General features: G+C 47.2%; 1 protein-coding gene across 1 annotated transcript; it reads left to right on the top strand.

Annotated features, from left to right (window-relative positions):
- The first annotated feature begins 8,577 nt into the window (after window positions 1–8,577).
- PRF1 (perforin 1) lies at window positions 8,578–13,291 on the top strand. Its single transcript, XM_069572547.1, has 3 exons — window positions 8,578–8,755; window positions 10,325–10,864; window positions 11,654–13,291. The coding sequence occupies exons 2-3, from the start codon at window positions 10,329–10,331 to the stop codon at window positions 12,780–12,782; spliced, it is 1,665 nt and encodes a 554-aa protein (XP_069428648.1). The 5' UTR covers window positions 8,578–8,755; window positions 10,325–10,328; the 3' UTR covers window positions 12,783–13,291.
- Window positions 13,292–18,217: the final 4,926 nt, after the last annotated feature.

Raw genomic sequence — 18,217 nt, 5'->3', positions numbered from 1 at the left:
AATTCTTTGGCGCTCAGCCTTCTTCACAGTCCAACTCTCATATCCATGTATGACTACTGGAAAAACCATAGCCTTGACTAGATGGACCTTAGTCGGCAAAGTAATGTCTCTGCTTTTGAATATGCTATCTAGGTTGGTCATAACTTTTCTTTCAAGGAGTAAGCGTCTTTTAATTTCATGGCTGCACTCACCCTCTGCAGTGATTTTGGAGCCCCAAAAAATAAAATCTGACACTGTTTCCACTGTTTCCCCATCTATTTCCCATGAAGTGATGGGACCGGATGCCATGATCTTCGTTTTTTGAATGTTGAGCTTTAAGCTAACTTTTTCACTCTCCTCTTTCACTTTCATCAAGAGGCTTTTTAGTTCCTCTTCACTTTCTGCCATAAGGGTGGTGTCATCTGCATATCCGAGGTTATTGATATTTCTCCTGGCAATCTTGATTCCAGCCTGTGTTTCTTCCAGTCCAGCGTTTCTCATGATGTACTCTGCATATAAGTTAAATAAGCAGGGTGACAATATACAGCCTTGATGTACTCCTTTTCCTATTTGGAACCAGTCTGTTGTTCCATATCCAGTTCTAACTGTTGCTTCCTGACCTGCATACAGATTTCTCAAGAGGCAGGTCAGGTGGTCTGGTATTCCCATCTAGGCTAAAATCTCAGTTCTAGATTTCCCCACAGGCAGTGGGGACTTTTCAGGGATTTTAGATAGTAGCTGATATTTTGTATGTTATACCTGGTATGATGTTATGTGTTTTTCATGTGTTATTTGGTCCCTAAAATAACTCAGTGAGCTATGTGCTACTTTTAACCCCTTTTTAAGATGAGGAAACTAAAACTGACTTTACTGCAATAATATTTTTTTAATTTTTGAAATAAACAAATTTCACTTTTAAAACGTTAACTTAAGCAAATCATAATAACAGGAAAAAGCAAAACGTTTACTGAAGAAAAAATGTATATTCACATCTAACTTTTGCTCTTGTTGGTTTTTTCCTTTTCTTTTTTTTTTTTCAGATCTCCACATCTCTCCAAACTAGAATTCTTCCTCACCTGCCACAGTCTCTAGCAGTTTTGCTGATGTGACTGTAACAGGCTTCTAATCCTTAAATATATCTTATAACCCAGTAGTCCTTTTACTCAGAAGTATAGATTATACCCTAAGATGTTGGTATTTAATGATGAAATATATTAATACATCAATTTTATCTTTAAAAAAATGAGGAAACTAAAAAGTTTGAAGAAATCAATTCACTTGCTAAAGATGAATCACAGAGCTGGGATCTGAGCTCCAAACCAACTCTAAACCCCATACATTTTATCAGTTCAGTATACCTGTGGTCTTTTAAGAAAATGCGAGACTTGTCCAAATTGCCTTCTGAAAAATGAAAAGAGAAAAACCCAGTAAAAATAAATGAATTTAGCCATACCTCAAAACAAAACCTCGATGGATGAATTAAATAGCAAATTAGACAAAGCTAAAGTAAGAATCAGTGAACTGAAACAAAGAACTGGAGAAAAATGATGAGAACACAGTACAGAGAAACAAAGAGTAGCCAATAAGCAACAATATAATAGATCAGGAAGAGAGAATGAAAAGGCCTGTTCTGTTGCTAATTGGCATTCCAAAAGTCAAACATGGAGACAATGAGGAAGATGGGATGTATGGGATAGCAGCCAAGATGATTCTTAGAGTGATGAAAGATGTGAATCCTCAGGTGCGGGAGGAATAAACCCCAAACAAGATCAATTCAGAGCAATTCATATCTGGACACATACTTTGCTGTACAGTTTTAGAAAATAAAGAATGAAAAGCTCTTAAAAACAGTTCCTTCTCTGCACAAAAACAAGAAAATTCTCTATAAAAGGAATGATACTTAAACTACAGCAACAATGGAAGCCAGAAACAGTGAGAAAGAAAAAAAAAAAAACTTCAAAGAGCTGAGAGATGCCAACCGGCAATAACTTCAAAGCATCAGTCAGCTGAAATCACAATGCAAAAACAATGGTGAAACAAAGACGTTTGGGGAAACAGAAAGTGAGAGTGTGCACCACCAGAGACACCCATTGAAAACCCTTCTAATGGGCACACTTTAAGAAAAAGCAGAATTGTCCTCAAAGGAAGCCCAGAGAATAATAAGCAAAGAAATCAGTAAATGTATAAGGAAATATAAACAAACTTTGAGTGTACTAATAGTGATTAATTTAGTAGAGAAAAAGTAAGCTAGAACTAAAATACTGGAAAAAAAAATAGCCCTCAGAATGAGAAAGGGTGATTTTAGGTAATAGTATACTAAGTATCCCTAGAAAGATACTTACAAAGAATGGATGTTATTAGCATTTTTATGGGTAACCACAAAAAATCAGAAAGATTTTAAGAGCTAAACCATTAGAGAAAAAAAAGAATGTATTTTTTCTTTTAAAATTTAGTCAATCTAAAAGAATTGATTGGCAGGAAAGGAGTGGGGAAAGGGAAGCACAGAAAAAGCAGTACAAGGAAAAAAAATATAACCCACAATGGTAGAAATCAACTCTTAACAGAACAATATCACAATAAATGTAAATGGACTTAATGCAGTTATGTAGTTACTCAAATTGGATGACAAAACAAAATCTAATTATGTTTAGCAGAGACCCACTTAAAACATAAGAACACAGGGAGTTTGAAAGTTAAGATAGAAGATCTCAGTGTGTGAGTGCGTGGTCGTTTCAGTTGTGTCCCACTCTTTGTAACCCCATGAACTGTAGCCCGCCAGGTTTCTCTGTCCACAGGATTCACCAGGCGAGAATACTGGAGTGGGTTGACGTTCCCTCCTCCAGGAGATCTTCCCAACCCAGGGAGCGGACCCACGTCTTCTATATCTCCTGCATTGCAGGTGGAGTCTTTATCACTGAGCAACCAGGGAAACCCAATCTCCATAGTGAATACTAATCAAAAGAAAGTTGATACAGTTAAAAATGATTAAGAGGGTAAATTTTATGTTACATGTCATCTAGCACAGTTTAAAAATATAGTTTTTTAAAAGTTAGGATAGTTTGATTAATATGAGACAAAATGGATACTGTGGCAAAAACATTATTTGGGATTAAAAGGGCAATTAAACAAAGAATTAAATTCACTGAGATGAAATGACACTACCCTTGTTTCATAAAACAGCCTCAAAACATAAAGCTAAAATTGACAGAACTCCAGATGCAGAGAGAAAGTCACAGATCTTGAACACTGTCTTCACAATGGGAGATTTTAACATGATTCTCTCAGTAATTAGTGTATCAACAAAACCAAAGATTTGAATATAGAACCCTACGTCCAAAAATTAGCAAATAGATATTCTTCTCAAGTACACAGGAACATTTACAAAAACTGCACATTTAGTAGACCACAGAGAAGATTTCAACAACCATCAAAGAATGGTTGTCATATAGACATGTTTCCGACTACAATGCAACTATTTAAGAAACCAATAACCAAAAGAAAGAAAAACTCCATTTTACTGAAAATGCAAAAAGCACACTTAAAAAAAAAATCCATAGGTCAAAGAAAAATCATAAGGAAATTTAGAAAATATGAAAAAACTAGGCAATAATGAAAATATTTCAAAACTTTAGAGATGCAGTTAGAAAGATCCATAGAAGCTTAAGTGCTTACATTAAAAAAGAAGAAAGTCTAATCCAGTAATTCCACTTCTGGGTATTTGTTCAAAGAAAACAAAAATACCAACTTGAGAAGTCATCTGCACACCCATGCTCACTGCAGCATTCTTTACAACAGCCAAGAAACGGAAACGACGTTAGTGTCCACTGATGGATGAGTGGATAAAGAAAATCATATATATACATAATTTTATCAATTCAGTTCAGTCGCTCAGTTGTGTCCAACTCTTTGTGACCCCATGAATCACAGCATGCCAGGCCTCCCTGTCCATCACCAACTCCCAGAGCTTACTCAAACTCATGTCCATCGAGTCAGTGATGCCATCCAGCCATCTCATCTTCTGTCATCGCCTTCTCTTCCTGCCCCAAATCCCTCCCAGCATCTTATAATTTTATATACACATATAATTATTATTTAGCCATAAAGAAGAAGGAAATTTTGCCATTTGCAACAGCATGGATGGATCTTAAGGACATTATGTTAAGTGAAATAAGTCAGAGAAAGACAAATACCATATGATCGTATTTATATATGGATTCCTTTTTTAAAAAAAAAAAGCCAAATTCATATATTCAGAGAGTAAATTGATAGGGGTTGGAGGGTCAATGAGATGAGTGAAGGAGGTCAAAAGACACAAACTTCCAGTAATAAAATAAGTAAGTCATGGGGATATAATCTACAGCATGGTGGCTATAGCTAATTGTACTATACTGTGTTATTTAAAAGTTAAAAAAAATAAATCTTTAAAGTTCTCATCATAAGTGAAAAAAGATTTTGTAACTAAGCAGGGTGACGGATGTTAACTAGGCTTAATGTAGTAATGACTTTACAATATATACACATAAAATTGTTATGTTGTACACCTGAAACTAATGTTTACATGTCAAGTGTACATCAGTTAAAAAAAAGACTGAAAATTACTGAACTAAGGATTCAACTCAAGAAGTTAGAAAAAGGACAACAAAAGTCCAAAGAATACAGGAAGAAGGTAGTAAATAAAAAGATAAGAATAAAATGAATAAAAGGGAAAATAATGATACAATAAAGAAGATGAATAAAGCCAAGAGCAGATTCTTTGAGAAAAGTAATGAAAATCTTTAACAAAACTGATCTAAAAAAAAAAGAGAAAAACCATAATAAAAATTACAATCTTTTAAAGGGGTATTGCTACTGATTCAAAAAAACGTTTTAAGAGAAAGAAACAATTGTAAACAACTTCATGTCTGCAAGTGTGAAATTTTACAGACAAGGTTTCCTAAAAAAATGTAACTTGCCAAAACCAATATCAGATTAAAAAAAAAAAAAAAAGCCGGAAACTCAGATAGAGCTATTGAAGACATGGACCCTACAGTTACAAATCTGCAAATCTACCCAGCTACAAAGACTGAGCCTTCCACAGACTCTGCCACAGCATGGAGAAAGTGAAAAAATTCCAATTTATTTAAAGAAACTAAAGGTGGTGACTCGAGCATAACTATGGATAACTCATTTGAGGAAGAATCCCAAAGTTTCACAAATCTGTAAAGAAAAGGGAACAAAGAATGACGACAGGATGAAGGGAACAATGTCTGGGACTACATTTTGGATTTCTCAAATAAGCACAGTAAGTACAGTCTAAACACTGGATTTGTTAAAGGATCTCTGTCTTTGATTATGGCTCATGTCTACTGTAGGTATAGTTTATGCAGGTAGATACCATCAGGATCAGTATCTTTCTCATGCATTCTACTAGAGTATCCATGAAGTTTTTCTGTCAAGAGTAAACATTTTGTAACCTTTATATATCTATATAGATAGATAAATATAAATAAATATAAACATATATAAATAAATATAACTCCGTGCAAGAGATGAGATGATAGTCACTCAGTCGTGTCCAACTCTTGCAACCCCATGGACTGTAGCCTGCCAGGCTCTTCAGTCCATGGGATTCTCCTTCTCAAGGGGATCTTGAGAAGTTGCCATTCCTTCTCAAGGGGATCTTCCCAGCCCAGGAATGGGTTGCCATTTCCTTCTCAAGGGGATCTTCCCAGCCCAGGAATCAAACATGGATCTCCTGCATTGCAGGCAGATTCTTCACCAACTGAGCCACGAGAGAAGCCCATATAAATCCATATCCACATGCAAGAGAATGAAGTTGGACAATACTCCAAGGAGATCATGGGCCTAAACGTTAGAGCTAACTATAAGACTCTTAGAAGAAAACATGATTAAATCTTCATGACCTTGGTTAAGCACAGATTTTTAGATACAACATTAAAAGTATAAACAACAAAAGAAAAAATAGGGAAGTCGGACTTCATCAAAATTAAAAACATTCATGCTTTGAAAGATACCATCAAGTGAGTGAAAAAACAACTCATAGAATAGGAGAATATATTTGCAAATCACATTCCTGAAAAGGGTCTACACGCTGAAGTAAATAAAGAACTATTATAAATCAATCATAAAAAGACAAATAACCCAATTCAAAAGTGGGCAAAGGACTCAAATAGACATTTCTCCAAAGAAACGGTCTCCAAAGAAATTGGTCACACACAAGTGACCAATAAACAAATGAAAAGATGCTTAACGTCATTAGCCGTTGGAGAAATGCAAATTGAAACCACAATGAGACAACACTTCATACACACAAGAATGGCTACAGTCAGAGAGTCAGATAATCACAAGAATGTGGAGAAACTGGGAGCTCGTGCACTGCTTGTGGGATGTAAGACGGTGCACACAGGAAAATTGTTCCTAAAGAGTTACTATAGACCTGTCAATTCCACCCCGACATGTAGATCCAAGACACGTGAAAACATATGCTCACCCAAAAATGTGTATGCAAATGTTCATAGCAGCATTATTCACAATAGCCAGAAAGTGAAAACAACCAAAACATCCATCAAATAATAAATGGATAAACAAATGCGGTATGTCCATACAACCGAATATTATTCAGTCATAGAAGGCAGGCAGTTTTGATACATACTACAGCTTGGATGAACCTTGGAAATATTATGTGGAATAATACGACAGATACAAAAAGTCATACCTTGTATGATTCAGTTAAAAGGAAAATCCACGGAGCCAGGAAGTAGATTGGTATCCAGGGAAATGAGCAGTGACTGCTAATGGGTACATGGTTTTTCTGAGGGAGTGATGAAAATGTTCTAAAATTGATGGTGGTGATGGCTGCACAACTCTGTGAATACACTAAAACCCACTGAATCATATACTTTTAATGTGTGCATTGTATGGTATGTGAATTCTATTTCAACAAAGTTGTTAATAATAAACCATACAGATGGTTTCTGAAAACTGCAACTTACATCTCTCAGGAAAAACTGTGATTAAAACACATTTCAAGTGAGAAGTTTCAGTTGGAGAGGACAGCTGTCATCAGAAGTTGCGAACGTCAATGTCATCATGCTCTTTCATGGACTGCCCCTAAGCAGCATGTGTTGGACATTAGCTACTTTATACACCAGATGAAAACTGCTAAATGTACATTTCATCATTAGGAGCCTAAGGATCCCTAGAAATTTCAAAGTCCTCCCTTTGATTTTATAGATAAGGAAACTAACCTAGAAAGGTGTGTAAACTCTACTGCCAAGAGTCACACAGCAAGCCTACACTGAAGTGGGGATTGGAACTGGTCTCCCTATCTCCCCGCTGTCTTCCTAAAGATTTTCTACAGGGTTCCACGCTCTTTAAGCTGGTCTTCTCAACACAGGCAAAACTAAACTCCACAGCCTGGATATCTGACCTTGGCTGCAGGCAGGAACTAGAAGGGGGTCAGGAGGCTGCGAATTCTAAGAGAGAAAGGGGGACATTGTGGAGAGGAGATAGGGCTGGGTTTCGAGAAGACAGCTTAAGCCCCAGTTCCCGTAAGAGCAGGGGACACAGCCGGGGGCATAAACTCAGAGGACTGAGCCATCCCGTGGTGTCACACGTGGTCTGGGGCCTGTGGCTATTTTTTCCTGTTACTGATGTGGTTGGGGGGTGAACTCATAAGAACGGTGCCCCACTTGCCGAGCTATCTCCACCTCAGACCACTATGACGTTGCCCCCCCTCCCAGAAGTTGCTCTGTGAGTCACTCAACCCATGGAAACCTCAGGTAAAGACAGAAGTTGGAGAAGACCCCGGGCCCTGGTCCCACCCACATCCCTCTCCTCAGCAGGGTCACACAGCTGTCCACCCATCCACACTATGGGTGCCATTCCAGACCAGGGCTAGCGCGGAGGCTGGAGACCGGCGAGGCCACTGGTTCTCCTCCAGGACTGAGGAGCAGGAGATGCTGTCCTGGAACATGTGTTTGGGGTCCAGAACCTGGCCCTGGGGCTGGGCTGCAGGTGTGGGCAGGAAGTGGGCAAAGAGGTCTGAACAAGAATTTATTTTCTCCCCACTGCCCCGGGAGGAAGGAATGGTCACATGCCTTAATACTCACAGAGGGCCAGGCACTGGTCTGAGCACCTCACACATAGTAAGCCTTCAAATCTTCATAACCCATGGGGTCCACACTAAGGGTAGCCCCATTTTGAGATGAGGAAACTGAGGCACAGAGAGGCTAAAGATGCTGACCAGGCCACACAGCTACTGGGCAGCCGAGCTGGCCCAAGCGCGGGCAGCCTGGTTCCCAAGCTCCTACTCTACACTGCCTCTTACAGCTCACACATGCGATGCTGCGGGGAGAAGCAGGGAAACTGTCCCTGCTGGCCTGTCATCAACTCCAGAGTTGAATCTCAAAGCTCTCAGACCCCTGTGTTCTTGCTCCACCCACGAAACCTCACCTGTTTGCCCCAGGTTCCCGTGCGCCAGGCAGCACTGCTTGGCAGATGAGCCTCTGGCCCTCACCACTTGTTTCCTGAGGGCTGTCAGCAAGCCGGATGGGGAGGTGAGGACAGGGTGGGTGCCGGTGGGCGGTGGCCAGCGGGGAGAGCACAAGGGACCCGTGACTAGAGCTGGTGGGGGCGGGGCAGGAAGCAGACGTGATGTGAGCTGTGGCCTGGGTGATGAGCTTGTGGTGAGCCTGCCTGGGGGGCTGCGCCATTTCAGGAGCTGTCCGTGGGGAGAGAAGGTGTCTGCATAGGAGCATCTCAGCACGGACTCCAGGTAGGGAGGAAGCAGGGGGCCAGGGAGGCTGGGAGCCCCTAGGTGGGGACAGAGGGACACAAGAGCCTGTCTGGGGAAGAGCCTGATGGAGCAGGAAGTGCTGTGCCCCATAAGACAAGAGGCCAGCATCTAGACTGCACTCTACTACTGACTCACTGGGCAGCCTCATGCCCACCCAGGGCTTCAGTTTTCTGTTATACAAAATGAAGAGGTTAGAGTACATCGTCTTTAAGGCCCCTTCAAATTAAAACTTCAAAAAGTCCAGAAACAGGCTCTCTGGGAGATAATATGATGAGGGTCAGGGCGGAAATGAGTAATAATTTTTTTGGCCACATCACGCAACATGTGGGATTTTAGCTCCCCGACTAGGGATCGAACTTGCACCCCCTGCAGGGGAAGCACAGAGCTTTATCTGCCAAACCACCGGGAAGGTCCCGAGACTCAGTTTTTTAAAGTCATGAACCACGTTGGCTCCCTAAGTGAGATGATCTGAGGGCATTCCAAAGACTCCTCTTCTCCTGTTTATCTCCCTGGGGCCTGCTGTGTTGCCTGGAATTTTGCCACTCCTTTGGGGAAGGCATGGGAGGCTCCAAGCTAGAATGCAGGGTAGGTTCCTGCCCTCCGTGATCCCCTGGGCCTCCAACAAGCTGCTGTCCCTGGTAGGTGCAAGAGGGGAGCAGTCTCTGAGGAGCTCAGTTTGGACAGGGATAGACTGGAGATTCCAGTTCATAAGCAGCCCCAGTGAGGCTCCTGAGCTACCTCCAACTGAGGAAGAACCTTTCATTTATTTTTTTATTTTTTTGAGGAAGAACCTTTTAGCTAAGCATTTAGTGATAGGCTCACAGATATGAGCAGAATTCAGCAGAGCCAGGCAGGGAAGGCAAAAGAGGAGATGAGCATCAGGAGAAGAGCAAACCGAATGGCTCCTCCCCACACTGGGTCTAGGGACACAGGTGCTCAGGCAGCTTTTATCCTAGAATTCAGGCTGGTGTTCTTCCATGAGCTCAGAGAGAGGCCCCCAAGGCGCAATGGGAGGAAGATGGTGATGCGCAACCTCATTTCTTCCCCAGTACTGCTAAGAGCTTAATGGGGGAGGGGGTGGAGTGAGAGAGGTGGGGTGGGTAAAGAAAGCATGGCTTGTTCTTGAATCCAAAATGATCCCTCTCCAGAATCCAGGCTATCCTAGAGTTCCCAACTTCCTCCTCAAATCTGCTCCAGCCACTCTCTGCCCTCTCCTCTGCATGCAGAACCCCTCTCCACCAACAGTAGCTGCAGTCCTGGGGGCAAAACCATCCATCTGGATTCCTATTCGAAATCCTAGGAAGGTCTCCGCCTGGCTGTGTGACCTTGGGCAAGTCCCTTCCCCTCTCTGGGTCCAGCTGTACAACGCAGGCGGTGGACCAGATTTGTAAAGGCCATACCAGCTCTGACACCCAGTGACTTGAGAGATGTATCTCCATCCCTCTCCACCACATATGTCCTGATAACCTACAGTTGGAGGAAGGGTTGGCCACCCTTCACGCCCCTGCCCACAGCTTCTGGGAGACCAAATGCCCCCTGTCTCCACAGCTCCATGGCTGCCCGAGTGCTCTTCCTCGGCATCCTCCTGCTTCTGCCCATACCTGCCCCTGCCCCCTGCTACACAGCCGCGCGCTCTGAGTGTCAGCGCACCCTCAAGTTTGTGCCGGGCTCCTGGCTGGCAGGGGAGGGCGTGGATGTGACCAGCCTCCAGCGCTCAGGCTCATTCCCAGTGGACACACAGCGTTTCCTGCGGCCCGACGGCACTTGCACCCTCTGCCGCAATGCCCTGCAGAAAGATGTCCTCCAACGCCTGCCCCTGGCAATCACAGACTGGCGTGCCCACGGAGCGGGCTGCAAGCGCAGGGTGGTCAAGTTAGAGGGCCGCTCCACAGAGGATGTGGCTGGGGAGGCGGCCAACAGGATCCAAAACAACTGGCAGGTGGGGCTGGACGTGTCTCCCCAGCCAAGTGCTAATGTGCGCGTGACAGTGGCGGGCTCCCACTCCCAGGATGCCAACTTCGCCGCCCAGAAGACTCACCAGGACAACTACCGCTTCAGCCTGGACTTAGTGGAGTGTCGCTTTTATAGGTGAGCACTGGGGGTGGAGGGGACTTGAGGAAAGGCATGGGAAACTCAGGGTGATCTGGGAGTCCTGGCAGGGTAAGGTGGGGACTGGAGGCTACTTCCACCAGGAGGAGATGCCCAACCCCCTCTTTCTTGGGCACTGCCAGCTTCCAGTGGGCAGGAGACCCAGCTCAGTCCCTCTTCCCTGGGCCTGTTTCATCCACTCAAGCACTCTTCATTTCTGCCTTCTCAGGCTCTGTGCTGGGAGCTATGACTACAGGTTGAACCAAAGTCGACACGCCCCAAGTCCTCAGGGACCTCGTCACCCTGAGAAATGCATGTCTCCATGGGACCTAGAGTCGCCGACCCTGATTTTTCTCACGGAAGGCCGTGTTTCCCACACAGTGAGACAGGGCACCTCCTGACTGCATGGCCAGAGCTGTCAGGAGCCTGGGCACACAGGACCCAGTCCAAGAGACAAACAGACAAAGTCCACAGGACTAGGTTCCAAAGCCAGAAGGTTACCAACAGTAAGGTAGCATTGCTTTTAAAATTAGAAAATAGAGAGAAAAAAAAACAAACTTTTTTGAGTAAGAAAAACAGAAATACCTATACAAACTATCTAGGTCACCAAGGTGCAATGGGCAGAGTGGGTCTCCCTGCTGGACTGGTGATTCAGAGCTTGGGCTTTGGAGCCAGGCCACCTGGGTTCAAGTCCTAGCTCTGACACTTAATCTGACCCTGGGCAATCTCCAGGGGGTTACTGAAAGGGGCCCACCACTGGGCTCACCTGCTGTTTTTTTCGCCTCTCAGTTTTCACCTGGTGCACACTCCCCCAGTACACCCCGAGTTCAAGAGGGCCCTCAGGACGCTGCCCCCCCACTTCAACACCTCCACCGAGCCCGACTACCACAGGCTCATCTCCAGGTACGGAACCCACTTCATCCGGTCCATGGAGCTGGGCGGCCGCATCTCGGCCCTCACTGCCCTGCGCACCTGCGAGCTGGCCCTGGAGGGACTCACGACCAACGAGGTCGAGGACTGCCTGGCTGTCGAGGCTGAGGTCAGCATAAGCAGCCGCGCCAGTGCCTCACCATCGTTCAAGGCATGTGAGGAGAAGAAGAAGAACCACAAGATGGGGACCTCCTTCCACCAGACCTACCGGGAGCGCCATTACAATGTCGATGGTGGCCACCACTCAACCATGCATGACCTGCTCTTCGGGAACCAGGCTGGGCCCGAGCAGTTCTCAGCCTGGGTGGCCTCACTGCAGGACAGTCCTGGCCTGGTGGACTACACGCTGGAGCCTCTGCACATTCTTGTGGAGAGCCAGGACCCGCGGCGGGAGGCCCTCAGGCGGGCCGTGAGCAAGTATGTGACTGACAGGGCGCGCTGGAGGGACTGCAACCGCCCGTGCCCCCTGGGGCAACACAAGAACCCGAAGAACCCATGCCAATGCATGTGTCCTGGCTCAGCAGCCACCACCCAGGACTGCTGTCCCCGGCAGAGGGGCCTGGCCCACCTGGAGGTCATGAACTTCAAGGCATCGGGTCTGTGGGGAGACTGGATCACAGCCACAGACGCCTATCTGAAGGTCTTCTTCGGCGGCCAGGAGCAGAGGACCACCACAGTATGGAACAATAACAACCCCAGGTGGATGACGCGGCTGGACTTCGGGGATGTGCTCCTGGCCACCGGGGGCCCCCTGAGGGTGCAGGTCTGGGATGCAGACTTTGGCTGGGACGATGACCTTCTCGGCACATGTGACCGTACCCCAAAGTCTGGCTCACATGAGGTATCGTGCCCCATGAACCACGGTCTCCTGAAATTCTCCTACCAGGTCAAATGCTTGCCTCACCTGACTGGGGAGAGGTGCCTGGAGTATGCCCCCCAAGGGCTTCTGGGGGACCCTCCAGGAAACCGGAGTGGGCCAGTGTGGTGAGAGAAGTGGGTCCTGCGAGGACCAGTGTGCCAAACTAGAAAGGTCCCATGCAGGAACCCAGAGGGTCTACATCTCCATGTCTTCATCAGACAGATGGAAAACTGAGACTTTTTTTTTTTTTTTCCAGTGAGGTGGCTGAATTTACAGGCCAGCCCTCAGCCCTGTCCAAACTGCCTTAGCTCTTCAATATTCTCGAGCCCAGGAACGGAGGTGGAGCTGGGTTAGGCCCTACAGCTAGTGCTACACTGCCCTACAGGTCAAAACAGGGCAGAAAGCCAGGAGGCTGCTCCCGCCAGGCTGCCTGGTGTCATTTACAGCATTCCCTTGCAGCCCCTCTCCTAGCGTGATGCATTCTTCATCATACTAGACCTAACCTCTTTGGCCCCGGCCCCTCCATTTACTCTGTTTTCTTGGCCCACCAAGCTTCGCCTCTCAGCCACAATCCAGGACTGTCTCGACTCGTCTCATCGTGTACACAGTCTGACCAATAAATGTGATGTGATGATGATCATGATGGTGGTGGTGGTAGCAGGGGAGACGACAGAGACCAGCCATAGCCTCGGAGATGAACTCCGACCTTAGCAACCCGACCCCACAGAACAGGTGGTTGACCCCAGGGGCAGGCAAGGAATGTAAATAAACTGTTTTCCCAATTTTGTTGGAAATGGGGAGGACCCAAAATATCTCAGTCTCCTCATAACTCTCTGATTCGAGAAAGAGCAGCGTAAACAGGAATAAACACGAGTGGATGCTCAGCTCTGAGCGGGGAGATCAGAGGGAATGGTGAAGTCTGGGATGAGCTGAAGGGCATGTCTTATCCAGGGTCGGGGCAGAGGAGGGGCATTTCTGCAACAACCAAATGTTCCCAGGCAGGAACGTGAGCCCAGAGCTTTTCCTAATTCCTTAAAGTAACCAGAAATCCCAGTTTGACTCCTAAGTGTTGGCAATTCCCTTCACTTTGTAAAAATAAACCAACATAGGCAAGCGCAGCACAAGCCAGAGGACATGTACACAGGTCATGATTGTTTCAGAGCAATCATTTGAAAATTCTAATTTCAGAACCTGGCTGACTTAACAGCTCTCTGCGTCCTACAATTCCAAGGGAGAAGGCAGTGGTTTCAAGGGCTCCTGGCCTTGGCATGAAGGAACCTGCAGAGCCTCAGGCTATGATGTAACATGACCTGGTCTTAGTTTCATGTGCCTGGAACACAGGCCCATGTGGTGGGCGGCCTCCTCGACCTGGTGGGATTTGGCTGTGCAGGGCCGCTGGCGGTGGGGCTCAGAGTTGCTGGCACAGGCCTCCTGGATCTCTTTGAAACTCCCTATAAATTAAGCCCTTTGAGGTCTGTGGACCCACTGGCTCAAAAGCCCAGCAGTGACATTATACTCACCCTGAATCCCCAAGTAGGGCAGGGGGATTGGCAAGCTCTAGAAGCCTGGTTGAAACTGCTGTTCTTACACCTTTCCCTTCACAACCACACACACACACACACCCACACAAACACACACACACAAGAGCACAAGAGAAATCATGCAGCTTCCCTCTGGCTGCTGTAGTTGTTGAAAATAAACATGGCTATGGGCCGTACCCTTGAGAAGAGTGGGGCCAGGGCAGACCTGGCTCCAGAAGCAGCTCTGACCAGAGATTGGCAGTCTTGGTCTAGGCCCCACGTGGTCAGTGACCTCCAGAAAGTCCCCTTGAGCCTTAGTTTCCCCAAAAGGACGATCTGTGTTTTACTCCCTTCCCAGGACTGTTTGGAAGGGGGTCATGAGCCTTCCCAGAAGGTCAGTGCTATGTAAGCGATCCTGGGAGGTCATCTGATTAACCCTCCTGGTTTTGCATTTAAGCAAACAGAGGCTCAGAAGAAGCGACTGGGCCAGGGCTGCAGAGGTCAGTGGCGAGCGAGGGCTCTGTGAGTTGTGGGCGCTCCACTCAGAGAACAGCTCTGGAGAGACCAGCGGGACTCAGACAGGAGGGCCCACAGGGAAAGGGGTGGTGTTACCAAGGAAAAGGAATGGCTGATGCTGTTGAGGGGCAGCCAAGGAGCCCTCAGCTCCAATGCAACACTTTCACTGACATTCCACTGACACTTTGTCACACTTGGGGCCCCTCGCTTATTCAGGAAATTCCTTGCTGTGCCTGATGTCTTCCATCCACCCTCCACATCTCATCCTCACCCTGCTCCATCCTGCTCTGGCCCGGAGGCTGGCCAATCTGAGCCTGTCAGCGGGCAGGAGATGGGAGGGAGGGAGGGAGGGAGGTCTCGGAGACAAATGAGGTGGCCTTGGGATCACTGTCCCTGTGTTGCCACTCCTCTCTGGGTGTCCCTGCATGTCTCTTCCTGTGTTCCAGACATTGCTCCCTCCCCTCATCCCTTCAGACCTAGGGACGTGACTGCTCCACCACTACCAATCCTGAGTTATCACACTGTGCCTTCCGCTTCTCGACAGCCCCCTACCTTTGTCAAGAGGCCCTTTATAGATACACATGCACATGCTGAGTCGCTCAGTCGTGTCCTACTCTGTGACCCCATGGACTGTAGCCCGCCAGGCTCCTCTGTCCACGCGATTCTCCAGGCAAGAATACTGGAGGGGGTTGCCATGCCCTCCTCCAGGGGACCTTCCCGACCCAGGATCGAACCCTTGTCTCACATGCTCCTGCATTGGCAGGTGGGTTCTTTTACCACTAGGGATACCTGAGAAGCCCCCTTTATAAACCCTCCTCAAGTTATAATTTGAATATGCCCAGGCTATGGTCTAAATGCTTATGTCCCCCCACGAGTCATGTATTGAAATAGCAATCCTCAGGGTGATGGTATTAGAAGGTGGGGCCTTTGGAGGCAATTAGTCATGAAGGTGGAGCCCTCTTAATGTAGGTTAGTGCCCTTATCAAAGAGGCCCCAGAAATATCCCTGGCCCCTTCCCCTATGTGAGGACACAGTGAGAAAAACCTTCTCTGAACCAGAAAGCAAGCCCACTGAATCTGCTAGCCCCTTGATCTTGGACTTCCAGAACTGTGAAAAGTAAATTTATGTTGTTTATAAGCCACCTGCTTGTGGCATTTTGTCATAGCAGCCAGAACAGACTAGGACAGCTTCCTATAGGGGCGCTGAGGACATACCAGTGAGTCTGGCAGGAAGAAGGACCACTCTGCCCTGGAAGCTGAAAATGCCTGATTCTTCCTTCTCCAACCTCCCCTGCAACTAGGAGAAGACGTGTGACTGTTTACCAGTCGGATGCAACTGGCTCTGGTATGGGATTCCTACAGAAGCTGATGCTGAGACCAGGCGATTATGTGCGCGGTGACCCCAGGGAGCCCAGCAGGGGAGAGGGGTAGTAGGCCAGGGGAGAGAGGGTAGTCATAAAAGAGGCATGATCCAACAAGTTACCATGTGGGCAACCAGGGCCAACAAAGAGTTATCCCAGCTGGGAGGGAGGGAGCTGGGCTTCCATACATCACCTCCCACCCATCATTGGTTAGGCCTGAATTATTTCCCTACTTATTTCATCCAGACTTGGCTTCTATTTCTGGCAACTAAAAACCCTGGTGATGACACCATTCCATCTTCTCCCTTGCTGCTTCAACACACCACCCCCTTTCCCAACCCTCCTCCCACTCCACCCTGGTAGGCCCTTGTCTTAGAGCCACACTCAATTGCTCCCAGCACTCCCCTCCCCAGGGCATGGAGCAGGGACTATTCACAGATTCCAGCATTCACCCACAGTTACCGAGCACTTTCTGTCAACTGGGTCCTGGGGCCAGTGGACAAGCCATGTGGAGCATCTGCCTTCTCGTGCCCTTTGTCTGATGGGGAGATGATGTGAGCGTGGAAGAGATTCATGGAGCACTGACCCCGTCACCTGGGCCCTTCCACGACTCTTCCACGACTCAGGGCTTGGGTTGACAACAGCTGAGGTTTTGTTTTCTAAGCAGTTACCACAGTACCCTCATCTCCCTGCAGACACACTTCGTGGTCTCTGAGGTGTGGCCCCAGCTGGTGCGGCGGCCGTGTCAGTGTCTCTGACATGTGTGAACAGGGGAGAATCTGCTGGAGAGCAGCTATGTGGGGGTGGAGAGAGCCCGAGGGGAGGCACAGGGGCCCCTTGCAGCTTTGAGAGGCTGTGAATCCTCTCTACAGTGATCATTCCCCCACATCTGTCACCAGAGTCAGCCAACTCAGCCTCCTGACATGCGCCCCCTTCTGCTCACAATCACAGCCTCTCCAGCACAGGCCATCCACATCTTTTGCTTGGACAAGTCTTCCTGTGGCCTTCTCACTGATCTTCGGGCTCCTGTCCACCCCTCACTGTCCCTCCACCCCATAGCCACAGTGGTGCTCACACCCTGCTGAATCCCCTGGGCCCTACTGCAGGCTGGCCCTGCCTCTCTGCCTGAGGGCTCCAGGGGGAGGCCAGAAGTGCTGGGGAATCATGCCATGCCCCACTCAGCCCAGAACAGCCCTCAACCAATGCCTGATGGAAGGTGATATATAAATACCCCAGCTCCCTCCGTCTCAGGGCTGGAGTGGAGGTGGGGATAACTCCAAGGGACATACTCAAATTCAGTGACTCCCAGAGTTTCCCAACAGGGTTAAGCTCCAGTATCCACAATGGTGACCTGCTTGACCACCCATGCTCTTGGCTGTCTCCCTTCCCTGGCTCAATTCTCCACTCCCCTATGGGGTACTTTCTGGGATCACTTCCTACACAAACAACTCTCATTGGCAAATCCCTGTCTCAAGGTTTGACTCTGGGGAAACCCAGCTAAGCAAACCACACCACTGCCTCACTTAAAACTCTTCATTGGTTCCTTGTGGCTCTTGGGATAAAGTTCAAAGCCCCTTGTGTGACCCACATTCTGCCCTGATCAACTCTGCCCCCAGCCCATCCCCCAGCAAGCCCTTCCTCGCTGAGCAAGTTGATTCTTCTGATGGCTACACTGTCTCTAGCCCTTCATGTGTGCCGCCTCCTCTTTCTGGAATTTTTATCCTACACCCAAATTAAGTCCTCCTCAGCCTTGGGCTCCAGCTTTCAAAGGTGGCTTCCTCCAGGAAGCCTTCTTGCAGGAAGCCTGGCTTGCAGGTCTGGGTCATGGCCCCCCATACCCTGCTCCCATAGACCTCATTATCTCCCTATCACAGCACTGTGAGGCCAAGGGCCATTTCTATCTTATTCACAGTTGAATCAATTAGTCCAGCTCCTGACATCAGTTTGATGCTTGAAAAACAGTGGATGATCAGATGAATGAATGAATTCTACCAAAGAATCTTCTAGCCTCACTTAAATTCTCCCAGAGATAGAACTCATACCTCCAGAAGTTGTTCTACATATGGAAAGTTCTAACCATGAACCATCATGTGACATAGAAACCTGCCCCTTTATGAAGTCCAGCCGTGGTCACGGATCAGGGATACAGTGTCTAAATATACAGTCCC

This window comes from Ovis canadensis, chromosome 25, assembly GCF_042477335.2.
Source record: "Ovis canadensis isolate MfBH-ARS-UI-01 breed Bighorn chromosome 25, ARS-UI_OviCan_v2, whole genome shotgun sequence".
Classification (NCBI taxonomy): domain Eukaryota; kingdom Metazoa; phylum Chordata; class Mammalia; order Artiodactyla; family Bovidae; genus Ovis; species Ovis canadensis.
This window is presented reverse-complemented; position numbering and strand designations above follow the sequence as displayed.